This window comes from Canis lupus, chromosome 2 (genome assembly GCF_003254725.2).
Source record: "Canis lupus dingo isolate Sandy chromosome 2, ASM325472v2, whole genome shotgun sequence".
NCBI lineage: Eukaryota > Metazoa > Chordata > Mammalia > Carnivora > Canidae > Canis > Canis lupus.
The window spans coordinates 56,628,138-56,642,223 of NC_064244.1; the positions used below are offsets into that span (position 1 = coordinate 56,628,138).

General features: G+C 37.3%; 1 protein-coding gene and 1 non-coding gene across 8 annotated transcripts in view; both read left to right on the top strand.

Moving 5' to 3' along the window:
- The window catches only part of CNOT1 (CCR4-NOT transcription complex subunit 1), a 99,652-nt gene that overhangs the window by 73,211 nt on the left and 12,355 nt on the right, over positions 1–14,086 (top strand). For 4 of the 7 annotated variants that reach the window (XM_025447839.3, XM_025447841.3, XM_025447840.3 and 1 more), the window contains exons 26-39: positions 1,069–1,185; positions 1,531–1,641; positions 1,974–2,051; positions 2,233–2,410; positions 3,210–3,340; positions 5,336–5,632; positions 6,306–6,446; positions 6,539–6,643; positions 7,613–7,732; positions 8,871–9,062; positions 9,809–9,951; positions 10,453–10,561; positions 10,849–11,018; positions 11,658–11,910. In XM_025447839.3, coding sequence (XP_025303624.1) covers positions 1,069–1,185; positions 1,531–1,641; positions 1,974–2,051; positions 2,233–2,410; positions 3,210–3,340; positions 5,336–5,632; positions 6,306–6,446; positions 6,539–6,643; positions 7,613–7,732; positions 8,871–9,062; positions 9,809–9,951; positions 10,453–10,561; positions 10,849–11,018; positions 11,658–11,910 — 2,145 coding nt within the window. The remainder of the gene's footprint in view (positions 1–1,068; positions 1,186–1,530; positions 1,642–1,973; positions 2,052–2,232; positions 2,411–3,209; positions 3,341–5,335; positions 5,633–6,305; positions 6,447–6,538; positions 6,644–7,612; positions 7,733–8,870; positions 9,063–9,808; positions 9,952–10,452; positions 10,562–10,848; positions 11,019–11,657; positions 11,911–14,086) is intronic. The other 3 variants (XM_025447843.3, XM_025447845.3, XM_025447844.3) reach the window with 1 other exon arrangement.
- LOC112660739 (small nucleolar RNA SNORA46) lies at positions 231–368 on the top strand. The gene has a single exon (XR_003137176.1). It is a non-coding gene; the product is annotated as a small nucleolar RNA SNORA46 (small nucleolar RNA).

The window sequence follows — 14,086 nt, forward strand, 5'->3', positions numbered from 1 at the left end:
TCTAGCCTTATTTGTGGAATAGCTATTGTGAAGGATTCTCCGCAGTTTAGAGTCAGAGATTTCCTAGTGTGCTAACACTTGTTCCATAAAATTAGGTATTTTATTTTTCAGGAGGATTAATGTTTCAAGAAAGCAGCATACAGCTCTAATTATTCTTTGCATAACTTGGGGCATTGGTAAAAAAAAAAAAAAAGAAAGAAAAAAAAACTTGGGGCATTGGTTTAGGAATCAGCACTATATTTAAACCTGTGGATGGGAATTTTCCCCATTCTTGGTTACGCTGTAGTGCAAAAGAATTCCTGGCTCTTTATGCTGCACAGCTGACATTGTGCCATTCTGCTGTTGCTGAATAGAGTTAAGGAACATAACTATAATCACCTTTTTTTATCTGATTGCAGTGTGATTGGGATGTGAAAGTTTCCACATATTCTAAAGCAAAATTTCAAGATACTTTTAAACAAATTTAAATTATAACTTTGTAGCCATAAATTTTATGGGGTAACCTATAGTAGATGTATGTAATGTGCATGCCCCAAAACATTCATGTGATGGTTATGTCCCACATTGGAAATTAAGAACTAGAGAATTAAAGAAATAGCTATTCTAGAAATTTTAAAAGAAGTGTTATTATACTGTGTTTCAGAAAGCTGTTTTAGTTCTCTGTAGTGATAAATAGTGACCTGGATAATACTAAAGACTGCAGTAGGTAATTGTGAACGTGGTTACGTTTTTCCATATGCTTGTTGTCTTGAAGGACTTGGAAGCATCGCTTTAATCATCATTTGAATTGAATGTTTGCTCTTCAAAACTAGATTTGCAATTGGGTGTCTGCTTCAAACCTAGCTAAAATTATCAGTTTTCAAATACTTTTCTCTGGGACTATAAATGAGCCTTTGTAGAGTTATATGGAATAGATCTACTCTGGGGACATGTTCTCACAATTGATGGCTCATTTTAAATGTAGGATAAAGTGGAATTCTCAGTTGAGTTTCTTTCTTTTTTTTCTTTTTTTGAGAATTTTTTTTCTTAAGCTCATTTTCTGTCTTTCTTAATCTTATACCATTTCAGGTGCTCCTGACCTCTGATAAAGCCGCAGCAAATTTTTCAGATCGTTCTTTGCTGAAGAATTTGGGACATTGGCTAGGAATGATCACTCTAGCTAAAAATAAACCCATCTTACACACTGTGAGTTCCAGCCAGAGGTTACGTAAAACTTGAGAATGTTCATATATAGCATATTATGTCTAAAAATCTGGACTTTATTTGGTACTATTTTTTTAATGATTATTGGGTGTTTGTAAGAGTTTGGCGCATGTTTTGAATCAAATTGTGGCATGCTTATGATCCTACATTATTTAGCAGGATAAACACAAGCCAGTAAGGGATGGCTGTCATTCCTTTTTGTAAGGCAGGGTCTTATTATATTGATTCCTAATTTGGGAATCCGTTTGGCAAGATACCTTTCTTTTAGTACTTTTTGAGGGGTTTTGAAGTATATTCCCAACTTTTAAAATATTTTTCTTATTCTAGGACTTGGATGTAAAATCTTTGCTGTTAGAGGCTTATGTAAAAGGACAGCAGGAGTTGCTCTATGTAGTGCCCTTTGTTGCCAAAGTCTTAGAATCTAGCATTCGTAGTGTGGTGAGTAGATTTTAATACTTTATTGATGGTTAATTTGTAATAATTAGTTTGTTTCAGCAAAAGGGCAAGAGATTATATCCTTAGTTCTTAGGAATGTAGAGCTAGTTTAGTCAGTCTTAGAGAAACTTGGATTTCCAGTGTGAGAGGCTAAGGTAACATTATTTTAAATCTGATTTTAATGGATGGCTTTTGGTTTTGGTGTTTTCGTAAAATATGATATAGATTGGAAAAGTAAGGATTTTGTAATGGGCACATAAGTGCTTAACTATTTTAAATAATACAAATTAAATAATGGTTTTTGGGGCCAGCTTAACATAGTAGCTTTTCTTTAGGTTTTTAGGCCACCCAACCCCTGGACAATGGCAATTATGAATGTATTAGCAGAGCTACATCAGGAACATGACTTAAAGGTAAATTTAAAGGCTGCTTTATCCTTTGGGGCATTCTCTGCCTTCACATTATTAAAATTTACAGGAAAGGTAGAGTATTTGGTGGGGGGAAGGGAAGCACTGTAACATTTGGGTGAGAACAGTAGATGTTGTGAATAAAGCTACATTAAAACAATTCTATTCAAATATTTGAATCCTGCAGTTAAACTTGAAGTTTGAAATTGAGGTCCTCTGTAAGAACCTCGCATTAGACATCAATGAGCTAAAACCTGGAAACCTCCTAAAGGATAAAGATCGCCTAAAGAACTTAGATGAGCAACTCTCTGCTCCAAAGAAAGATGTCAAGCAGCCAGAAGAACTCCCTCCCATCACAACCACAAGTAAGTGTGATAATTAGCCCTCTGCTTACCAGAATCTTCTTAAATGGTTCATCTTCATGCATATAGCAAGTTAAAAATATCCACATAATGTGGTGCTGAAATTTCACAAACTTTTTGGTAAGCTATCTAAATTATTAAGGAAAAGTTAGTTTTAGGTAGGCATTGCCTTAGGTATTAGAAGCCATCTAATAATTCATAAAATATTCTTAACTCAGTATCATTAATCATATCCCAAATAAGCCAGATTATCTTTTACATTGTTTGAATTCTCAGAACTGCATGGCATGATGGTCTATGTTATTCCTCAAATCTTAGGCTGGCCAGACTACCAACTAGACTGCATGGGGAGTGAATTATTATACTTGGATCATGTAAATTGGAAGTATGGGGGCTATGGGAGTGTTGAATGAAAGATTCAGATGTGAGTTAGAATAAACTAGCTTTTCATTCTCTCTTAGTCTGCAGTATCTAACAATCCCCAAATGAAACCAGGCAACAGCCTAGACTGGAACAAAGAATAATCCAGCAAGGCTTGGGTTTACTAATGCAGCATGTCCTCACAGTTGATTTACTTGCTCTGGGGCATTGTCACTGACATAGTTTTACATACTTTGTTCAAATCTTTAAAACAACAGAAGTTTTCTTATTGTAATTTAGGGTGGAAAAAATCTGACCTGTATTCCGGTCCCCCAGGAAACTAAATCTAGTTAATCTAATGAAAAATCACTTGATAGCCTGCTAATGTTACAGTAAAGAAGTTTGCTTTTTATTAGCTCTTGTTTTATCTTTTAATATTTAGCAACTTCTACAACACCAGCTACCAGTACCACTTGTACAGCCACGGTTCCACCACAACCTCAGTACAGCTACCACGACATCAATGTCTATTCCCTTGCAGGCCTGGCACCACACATTACCCTAAATCCAACAGTAAGTAAACACTGCTCCATTCCCCAGTTCCTACTTTGTGACAGGATAAATTGGCCACCTTCCTTTCCTTTTTCCCCCTTCTTCTGGATTTTTAGCAAAGAGCAGGAATTGGGAACTGCTATGTAGTACAGCTTGGATTTTTTTCTACTCTAAGAGTAGAGTATCATCTGTATTGTTCCTCATATCTAAATCCCGAGATTAATCAGCTGGCAATATAATTACAGTCACCAGGAATTCCTTCCAGAAATCAAAAGATCCTTGGGGTGTTCATAGCTTTTTTGCTCTTTATTTTCGTTGTCATGCCATCTTTAGCGTTACATTATGCCATTTCTTTTGGCAGACGGTTTGAACTGAGTTGTTTCCTATGTGTGTATTTAAATCTCTAGGCAAGGGTCTAGAAGTGGAACTTAATACTTTAAGTTAAATTTCTGTAGCTTGGTTATAGGAGGAAGTTTAGTTTGAAGTCCTGTAAGATTCCTATTTTTTTTTTCTTTTTTTTTTTTTTAAGATTCCTATTTTTAAAAGGTAGTATTTTATTCTGGTATGTTCAGAGTGATGATTATCTTCTGGTTTTTATTCTCCTTTACACTTGTTCAAAATCAGATACTTGGAGTATGATAATGGTCTTTTTTATTTTTTACTTTTTTTTTTTTAAGATTTTATTTATTCATTCATGAGAGACAGAGAAAGAGAGGCAGGCAGAGGGAGGAGAAGCAGGCTCCATACAAGGAGCCCCATGTGGGATTTGATCCCAAAATCCAGGATCACACTCGGAGCCAAAGGCAAACGCTCAACCGCTCAAAGGCAAACGCTCAACCTCTGAGCCACCCAGGGGTCCCTGATCTTTGTTTTTTAGAAACTGAAAATATTCACAAATACAGGAGTAAATAACATTAATACATCGAGCCTCCCCTCCCCCCCTTAAGGACATAAAGAAAGAGATCATTTTAACCTGCCCCCTGCACTATGTTTTGGGGAGAGGGGGCAGACCTGGATCTAGAAAACGTGATTTCCCTTTATGACACTGTCAGTAATCTGAATACTTTTTTGTATCCAGCATGAATATTTTTAAAATTTCCTACAAAGCCATTAAGTTAAATAGATGAAGTATTAGGGCATAGTTTGTTTCCCTGAGATAAAAGATTGTAAATAGTCTTTAAAGTAAAGCAAAATGGCTTTCAACATATGGTAGTATAAATGTTTGCTATTCTGAATTATTTGTAGTAATGTTTTTTAAGAAATCCTTTTCACTGTAAACTTGATTCTTTTTGCAATTCTCCAAGCAACTAAAAAAATTACTTTCTTTAAGAGAGTATTTAAGCTACGGACGCGTGGATGGCTCAGTGGTTGAGCATCTGCCTTTGGCTCTAGGTGTGATTCACAGCAGGATTCAGGGATTGAGGAGCCTGCTTCTCCTTCTGCCTGAGTCTCTGCCTCCCTCTCTGTGTTTCTCGTAAATAAATAAAACCTTAAAAAAGTACTTAAGCTACATGGGGTGCCTGGATGACTCAGTCTGTTAAGCATCTGCCTTTGGCTCATGTCATGATCTTGGGGTCCTGGGATTGAGCCCCGTGTTGGCCTCCCCTCTCAGGGAGTTTCCTTTTCCCTCCCTCTCTGCCCCAGCTCATGTGCTTGGACAGATTCTCTTTCTCTCTCAAATAAATCTTAAGGAAAAAAAAAAAAAAGTACTTAAGCCACAGATTTTAACTAAGCAAGCATGTAATGTACCCTATAATAAAAAATTTGCCCATCTGTCTTAGACTTTTTTAAAAAAATTGAAGATACATCTATTGTCACATATCACAAGGTATACTGAATACTACTCTCTTTGTAGCTTAGCTTCTATTTCCTGTGTTTTTCACTGCTTAATTTAAGGTAGACACTGGTAGTTAATGATTAATTTGTAGTAACTTCCAAAAGTCATGGGTGTGATTACCGATGAAAGTTGGGTTGTCTTAAACAACTGTTGACTTAACTTGTTTTTTCCCCACCTAGATTCCGTTGTTTCAGGCCCATCCACAGTTGAAGCAGTGTGTGCGCCAGGCAATTGAACGGGCTGTCCAGGAGCTGGTCCATCCTGTGGTGGATCGATCAATTAAGATTGCCATGACTACTTGTGAGCAAATAGTCAGGAAGGATTTTGCCCTGGATTCTGAGGAATCTCGAATGCGAATAGCAGCTCATCACATGATGCGTAATTTAACAGCTGGAATGGCTATGATTACCTGCAGGGAACCTTTGCTAATGAGCATATCTACCAACCTGAAAAACAGTTTTGCCTCAGCCCTACGTGTACGTTGATTATGTTCTTGGTGTAGTACACAATTCTTTATTTCTTGTCTGAAAGAGTTTTTCTTTGCATATCACATTTGTTTGATGCCTTCCTTTCTCTCAGATTGTAAATTCCATGAGGTGAAGCATCACATTTGTTTTTTGCTCACTATTATGTCCTCAGTATGGTGTTTGGCAGATAGTAGATCTCCAAATATTTATTGGTTTAAGGAAGTGACGGATAGAAAAAAGTGTCTAAGTTAGCAATCTTGTTTATCACTAAAAATTTAGATTAAAGCACTTGGAATAGGGATAGTACAAAGTAATTTTGGAAAGTGACTTCGTGCACACACACGCAGAAGCACACACTCCAGTAACTCATTTGTTTTGAGTCTTGCATGTCATATTTTCTTTCTTTCATTGCTTACTGTTTTCGTATTGTGCATATCAGAACAGCCTGATAAGTAAAATGTTTTGGGTGAATAGTATTTTCATCTTGTATACAGATGAAAATGATTATTAGGCTATTTCATGGTCACAGCTGATGAGTCATAAGTGGAGTCAGGGCTTTTTGTTTCGTTTTGTTTTTTTTATTTGTCTAGGTATTGCCATCCACAGAAAGACATCCACTCTTATGTCTTAACCATCCACAGAAAACTTTAAATTGTTTTCTTTTTGTTTCTTCTTCCAATAGACTGCATCCCCACAACAAAGGGAAATGATGGATCAGGCAGCTGCTCAGTTAGCTCAGGACAATTGTGAATTAGCTTGCTGTTTTATTCAGAAGACTGCAGTAGAAAAAGCGGGCCCTGAGATGGACAAGAGATTAGCAACTGTAAGTGTTTACATTTACCATTTAAGTATTTTTTTTTCCTATTTAAGAAAATGCCTCATAACAAGAACCTCAGTGACTTTTTTTATTTGCAGGAATTTGAGCTGAGAAAACACGCTAGGCAAGAAGGGCGCAGGTACTGTGATCCTGTTGTGTTAACATACCAAGCTGAGCGGATGCCAGAGCAAATCAGGCTGAAAGTGAGAATCGGGGCTTTGTCTTTCTCTGACCATCTTTGTTTTCTTTCTATTCTTGTTGCTTAAGCTCTTCACTAAGACAGTGGGGTTGTATATTTCTGAGACAGATCCTACCTCAGTAGCATATCATTTGAAGGCTACCTGTGGAGAAGGCATGAAAGATAACTTAGATGGGGGTGCCTGGCTGGCTCAGTTGGTAGAGTGTGACTCTTGACTTTAGGGATGGAGTTCAAGCCTCATGTGAGGGATTACTTAAAGTTACTTACTTTAAAAGATTTCCTAAAGATAAAATCTTTCAAATACGTATATATTTAAAGAGGGTAATCTTAGAGGCAGCCCAGGTGGCTTAGCGGTTTAGTGCCGCCTTCAGCCCAGGGTGTGATCCTGGAGACCCCGGATTGAGTCCCATGTCAGGCTCCCTGCATGGAGCCTGCTTCTCCCCCTGCCTATGCCTCTGCCTCTCTCTGCCTCCCGCCCCCCCATAATTAAATAAAATCTTAAAAAAAAAAAAAAAAGGATAACCTTAGATGTATGCACCTCCCAGTTGGTTGAAGTGTTACCATAAAGAGTTCATGTCCTTGTTTGGTTTTACAACTTGGTCTTTCCTTCTGGTACTTATGTTTTTATTGCTAGTTACTTACTATGAAAAGATCATGTGAGAAATCTGATAATTTTACCAGCTCCACTGGAGAATTGGGACTTGTTTTGGTCCAATCTGAAGCATTTTCCAGTGGAAAAACTCAAATGAATTTATCAATGAAGGGGACTCTTGACAGGAATCAGGGAAATGGGAAACACTGAATTGCGTGCAAACCGTACTCAGTCATGCACACAACGTCAATATGTTGCAGTGACTCCTCAGTCCCCTCTCAGAACCCCCGTGATTATTCCTATGCAAACTTTCCACTTTCAAAAAACTTGGGTTCAGTTCTGTAAAGAGGATCCTGTCAAAATTGTTCTTCTTCTTTCCAGGTTGGTGGTGTGGACCCAAAGCAGCTGGCTGTTTATGAGGAGTTTGCACGCAATGTGCCTGGCTTCTTGCCCACAAATGATTTAAGTCAGCCCACGGGATTTTTAGCTCAACCCATGAAGGTAAGTCATTGCCTGGGATTAAATTGAGTGTTTTACATTTTACTTTGAATGTTTTTATCTGTTAACCTATCACTTGCTTCCTGTGAGCTTAAGTTAGGAGGAAAACTTAACCCCACAATTATTGAGTATATCTGTTCTTTGTATCAGCTCAGCACTGGCATATGGGGGACACCCCCCCCCCCCCCCCCATGAAATTGATTTTCATGTTTGGCCTAACTAGAGGAATTTACATGGGTGATCCACATGGCTTCGCCTGTTTTTATTTGTTTTGGTTTTGTTTGTTTTGTAAAGACATTTTGAAATAGTCATATACAGAAAACTTGAATATATAGGAAGAAACATTTTCCCCCTGAACCATTTGAATATACAATGCTGACCCTTAGGTCCCAGTCACTCTTGAATACTTTGGTCTGTATTATCTAAAAAGACATTCTCCTGCCAGTACTGCCATTGAAATCAGGAAGTTAACACCGATATATTGATACTTAATTAGTCCTCGTTCAGGTTTTATGAAGTGTCTCAGTATCACTTTTTTATAGTAAAAGGCCCTATTTCAGAATCGCACATTTCAGTTAGTTATATTTTTTAAATTCACCCCAGGTTGGTCTGTTAGAACACTTCTTCCTCCTCTTTTATGATCTCAAGACTTCTACAGACTATAGGCCAGTTATTTTCTAGAACGGCTTGATTTGGGTTTGTCCAATATATGTTCTCAGGAATAGATAGTGCATTTTTGATAGGTTTATCACAGAAATGATTTTGTGTTATTCTATCAGGCTTTGATAGCTGGACTGAATACTATTTTCCATGATTTGGATTACCTAATTTCCTAGGCTGTATCCTATCCCATTATTTATCTTGCTTGCTTTAATTACTTGATTGTGTGATGGGTTTTCCTCAGTCAAATGAAATACACCCCCCCACCCCCACCCACCCCCACTGGCAATCCCTGCCTTGCACTTCACTGCCCCACCTAATGTTATTAAGATTGAATAGTTCAGGAAGGGGAAAGGAAGAGAACCCTTCTATGTTTCAATGAGAAAAAAATTCAGTGAGTAAACATACTAAATGACTTTTTAATTGCTGCACGAAAAATCTTTAAAATTTTCCTTTTTGGTTGTCTCCTTCTGTAAAACAGCAAGCTTGGGCAACAGATGATGTAGCTCAGATTTATGATAAGTGCATTACAGAATTGGAGCAGCACCTGCATGCCATCCCACCAACTTTGGCCATGAATCCTCAAGCCCAGGCTCTTAGAAGTCTTTTGGAGGTTGTAGTATTATCTCGAAACTCTCGGGATGCCATAGCTGCTCTTGGATTGCTCCAGAAGGTTAGTTATTAAATGTTACCTTTTTTTTTTTTAAAGATTTTATTCATTCATGAGATACGGCGGGGGGGTGGCGGGGCGGTTTGCAGAAACACAGGCAGAGGGAGAACCAGGCTCCATGCAGAAGCCTGACATGGGACTTGATCCCGGGACTCCAGGATCACACCCTGGGCCGAAGGCAGGCGCCAAACTGCTGAGCCACCCAGGGATCCCCTTAAATGTTACTTTTAAGAAGAGACTAAAATATAGTGACTCACACCACCATCTCCTTAAGTTATCCTAAGATTTTAGAATTCAGATAAAACAAATTCTGTTTGGTAATAAGGCAAGTAATTTTCTCTAGAATGTAGTCATGACAGTCATCAATGGTGAAATGGGACAGAAATTTTTCATTAAGAGTTTTTGAAAATATAGTTAAGAAACTTTAAAAGATAGCACTTTAGATTTGGTGAAATAGATTGATCCAAGTACTTGGGTGATGTTGGGAGGGTTGGTGGGGAACATTGGATTTTCACCCTGTAGGGATGGTGGGGCATTTCCTGTGTAGAACACTGAATATAAACTAGATAAAATTTAAAGAGTTGTGTGTGTTAGGGTAAGTGAAAAGCATTTTGGTGAGTGCAGGCATTGTTAAATGGAGGCTTTAGAAGCTATGTTGTGGTTTTTGTTAAGGTTTGGTTTTTGACTTTGATGGTTGGGCCGCGAGTCCTGTATTTTCCATGTTTGTGACTACTGTTTTTCTTCCATAGGCTGTAGAGGGTTTATTAGATGCCACAAGTGGTGCTGATGCTGACCTATTGCTGCGCTACAGGGAGTGCCACCTTTTGGTGTTAAAAGCTCTTCAAGATGGCCGGGCATATGGGTCTCCGTGGTGTAACAAACAGATCACAAGGTTAGTAGCCATCTTAGAAGAGTACTATTTATTGGAGTGCTTTCTAACATACATGCCCTGTTTGTGTCCAGAGATTTCCTTTTTCTAGAAGGTAAATGGGACATTTGTCCAATTCTAAGTACTGAGAATAGTTGATTGGTTGGCCTTTTCCCATTTGGTACACATGATGAGTATGGAAAACCAGTACCTTGCATTGGGGGATAAATTGTAGATCATTGGTTTTAGAAGGTTTCGATGATTTCATAGCAGTGGTGTTCATATATAAATATTTCAGTGTCTTAAGTGGAATGCTTTGTTTTCTAGGCTTTGAAAGAAAAACTTGAGTTATAACACTAGGCTGTCTGTTCTACTTCATTATTGGCTCTTTTGAACCTTAGATACTAATTTGCAGTTGGTTCTCAAAGCATCCTTAATTTAGAACAAATTACAATTGGATAAAACGGGTTATTTTACTTGATACGGTATGGTTAGGTCTTTTCTCTAAAGACATAATTTTTCTAGGTGCCTAATTGAATGTCGGGATGAGTATAAATATAATGTGGAAGCAGTGGAGTTGCTCATTCGCAATCATTTGGTTAATATGCAGCAGTATGATCTTCACCTAGCTCAGGTATGGAAGAAAGTTTGTTTTTTGTTTTTAAGATTTATTTATTCATGAGATACACAGGGAGAAAGGCAGAGACATAGGCAGAGGGAGAAGCAGGCTCCATTCAGGGAGCCCGATGCGGGACTCGATCTTGGGACTCTGGGATCATGCCCTGAGCTGAAAGGCTCAACCACTGAGCCACCCCAGTGTCCCGAAGAAAGTTTCTTAAAAAGGAAAAGAGACTCTGGTAGTTGGGAAGTGTGTTTGCTTTAAGTGTTGTCTATCTTACATTGTGCTTTCTGTGTTGCCAGTCAATGGAGAATGGTTTAAATTACATGGCCGTGGCATTTGCTATGCAATTGGTAAAAATCCTATTGGTGGATGAAAGGAGTGTTGCTCATGTTACTGAGGCAGATCTATTCCACACCATTGAAACTCTCATGAGGATTAATGCTCACTCCAGAGGCAATGCTCCAGAAGGGTGAGGATGAAATGTTTTGGGATCTTTGTGTATGTAGTCTATGAAGGAGCTTTAGAAATGAATGTGCAGACTTACTAACAATACCTGTTAACAACTGCTGTACCTACAATATGTGGGAAAACTTTAATGAGGCCTGATGTTGTCCCTTGAAGTATGAAAGCTTAACTAATTGACAAGGCTTCTTGCTATAGAGCATGTAGTACACACAGTACTAGACTTGATATTAAGAGCCCTGTGTTTAGGGCACTTTTAAAATCTGATTTTAGGCAAGTTGATTTATGTTTTCTTAAATAAAATAGAAGTAAAATATCTCAAAGAATTGTTGATAAGATAAATAATAAACCATGGCACAGGGTAGGCAAACTGTCAGTATTTGTTGACCATGAACATTAGCTCCATTTCAACTGGCACTTTTTGCGGGGCGGGGGGGGGGGGGGGGCGCGTCAAGAAGTGGCATACCCAAGTTTGGTCTTTTGCATGTTATGTGGTCATGAGTAAACAGAAGAACCCAAGGATAATTTTGTTTATGTATGGAAATCACTAAAGTGGTTTCTGTTAAATAAACAAATTGTCCAACTGTATGTCTGTGAAGTCACAACCATGAGTAGACTGATTTTCACTCTGGATTTATTGTACTAGATTGCCCCAGCTGATGGAAGTAGTGCGATCCAACTATGAAGCAATGATTGATCGTGCTCATGGAGGCCCTAACTTTATGATGCATTCTGGAATCTCTCAAGCCTCAGAGTACGATGATCCTCCAGGCCTGAGGGAGAAGGCAGAGTATCTTCTGAGGGAATGGGTGAATCTCTACCATTCAGCAGCAGCTGGCCGTGACAGTACCAAAGCTTTCTCTGCGTTTGTTGGACAGGTAGAGCTTTTGGAAAGAAAGGTGCTTTTTATTCAACATAAGTAGGGTGTGATGCCTCCAATATTTAAGCTCAGTATTATGTACCTGTGGTCAGACAGTTTACCTCCATACTCATGTAAACCAAAAATGTCATCATCATTATTCTGTTAAATTGATAAAGCCTATTTCTTTCCTCATCTTTGGACCCTAACCAGTAAATTCAACATTTCATGTCCCCTTTAGTTCTACTTTATCCCATTTCAGTTGTCACAATTACAAAGTACAGTGGATCAGATAATGAAAAATGAAATTGCCAGATGTATGTAGTAATTTCACTAGCTCTATAATCAGTAGTGAGGGGATTATGGGCTAATAAATAAAATTCTCATAATAGCTCATGTTAAAAAAAATAGGAAAACAACAAAAAACTTAAAATATTTAAATGGTAGAGCCTTTTATTATTAAGTAGCTTACTTACCTAAAACTGATTAACATATTCTTTTGGGAAATAGTTTCCAGTATTTATTTTCATTTGATTTGATCTAAATTGGACTTTGAGTTAAAGTGTTAAGAAACAAGTTCCTAGAATAATTAGGTTTGGAAAGAGTATTTGTGAACAGGATGAACAAAAATGTAGGAAAAGAACCATAGTACCATTTAGCATTCTGTTTTTGATCATTACTGTCTGTTTTCAGCCACTGTGAGGGATTCATACCCATTAGTCAGTGTGTCCTACTAATCATATTACTTAATGGCAAGAATGGTACTTTTGCTGAACTGGCCTTAGAATTCCTTTAGTAGAACTGTTCTTTGTTTAGGGAGAGATATTTATCTGGTTATTTCTGCAGATTGACCATTGTATTTCTTTAAACTGAGACCAGAGTTTAGGTGTGCTACCAAAGATTGCAAATTAGATTTGTTATCACATAAATGACAATGGAATGTGGAAGAGCTGATTTGAATTTCAGAAGTTAAAGTTGAATTTACTTTTCAAGATGAATGTTAACTTATTTAAATAAATCATACTAAGTAGGTCTGTACCATAACAGAATTCTAAAATATACCTTAATGCAAAGCTGTTATTGAATGTTATAGTTTGATACTTGATTTGGATAGAAGAACTTTAAATCAGTTGGTTTTTGTGATCATCAGTATTTCATGGGTATGGATGTGGCACCTGTCTCAGCTCTTCCTGCTGGCTTATTTACTCGTTTCTTCTCTCTGTTTAAAAAAAAAAAGGATAATTTATACTTTTTGTTCCCTTTTGCATCCTTTTGAGAATTCTTTCCTCCTTGCGTTCCCTTTTGATCACAGCAGTTTGTCTTCATTACCACCACCACCCCTTAGTTTTTCAGATTTCAATGTACAAAAGTCCCTCTGCTGACCTCCTGTCTTGCCTTAGGGTACATTAATGTCAATTCAGCTATTTTATTTTTATCAAGGGACAGTGAAATTGTTTTAAAGTTTCCAAGATAATGATCAAGTTTTCATTCTGGGCTTGGTTTCTTTAAGTAAGCACTGACTTTGCTCTCCGTCTGCAGCCTTAACCTTTGTTATGCTGCTGCCTTTTTTTGTACTAGCCAAGTAACTGCTCTGCTTCGCTTCACTTGCAAATCATGTCATAAAATTTGTACTTTTATCCTTTAACATTTTATTTTAAACTGTGAATTTACATTAAAATAAACTTTAGTTTTCATTAAAATAGCCAAATATGATCTGTGGCTATTTTCTTTGGTGTACCCACTTAATTGTACAAATTATTACTTGATTTTCCTGTTGCAGCTAGTTGGCGTTTTGAAAATTTTGTCATTGGTTAAGTCAGCTGGAAAAAATTATCTTAAATTCTGTAGGAAAGTGAAATATATGTAATTTAATTTCATACTTGGGGAAATGAGTTGTCTAGAATGTCTTTATATGATTTCAGTGGGTTCCTAAAAATTGTCTATTTGCCTAGTTAAATTTCCACAATATTTGGCTGTGGACTATTGTTCATGTTATGACAATAAATTGTCATGTTATTATCTTTCTCAATTATAGTCTTTTTTTGTTCTCCATTAAACTTAAAACTGAGGAATTCTGTCACCAGTCCTTAATGGAGAAATCATTTTCATGGCACGTTTTTTAAAGTAAGAATTAGAAATGTGACAAGGAATAAATGAGTGAATATTTCTTAAGCATGAAAATTTAAAATTTGTGTATTTATCTTACTGTGTTTTTG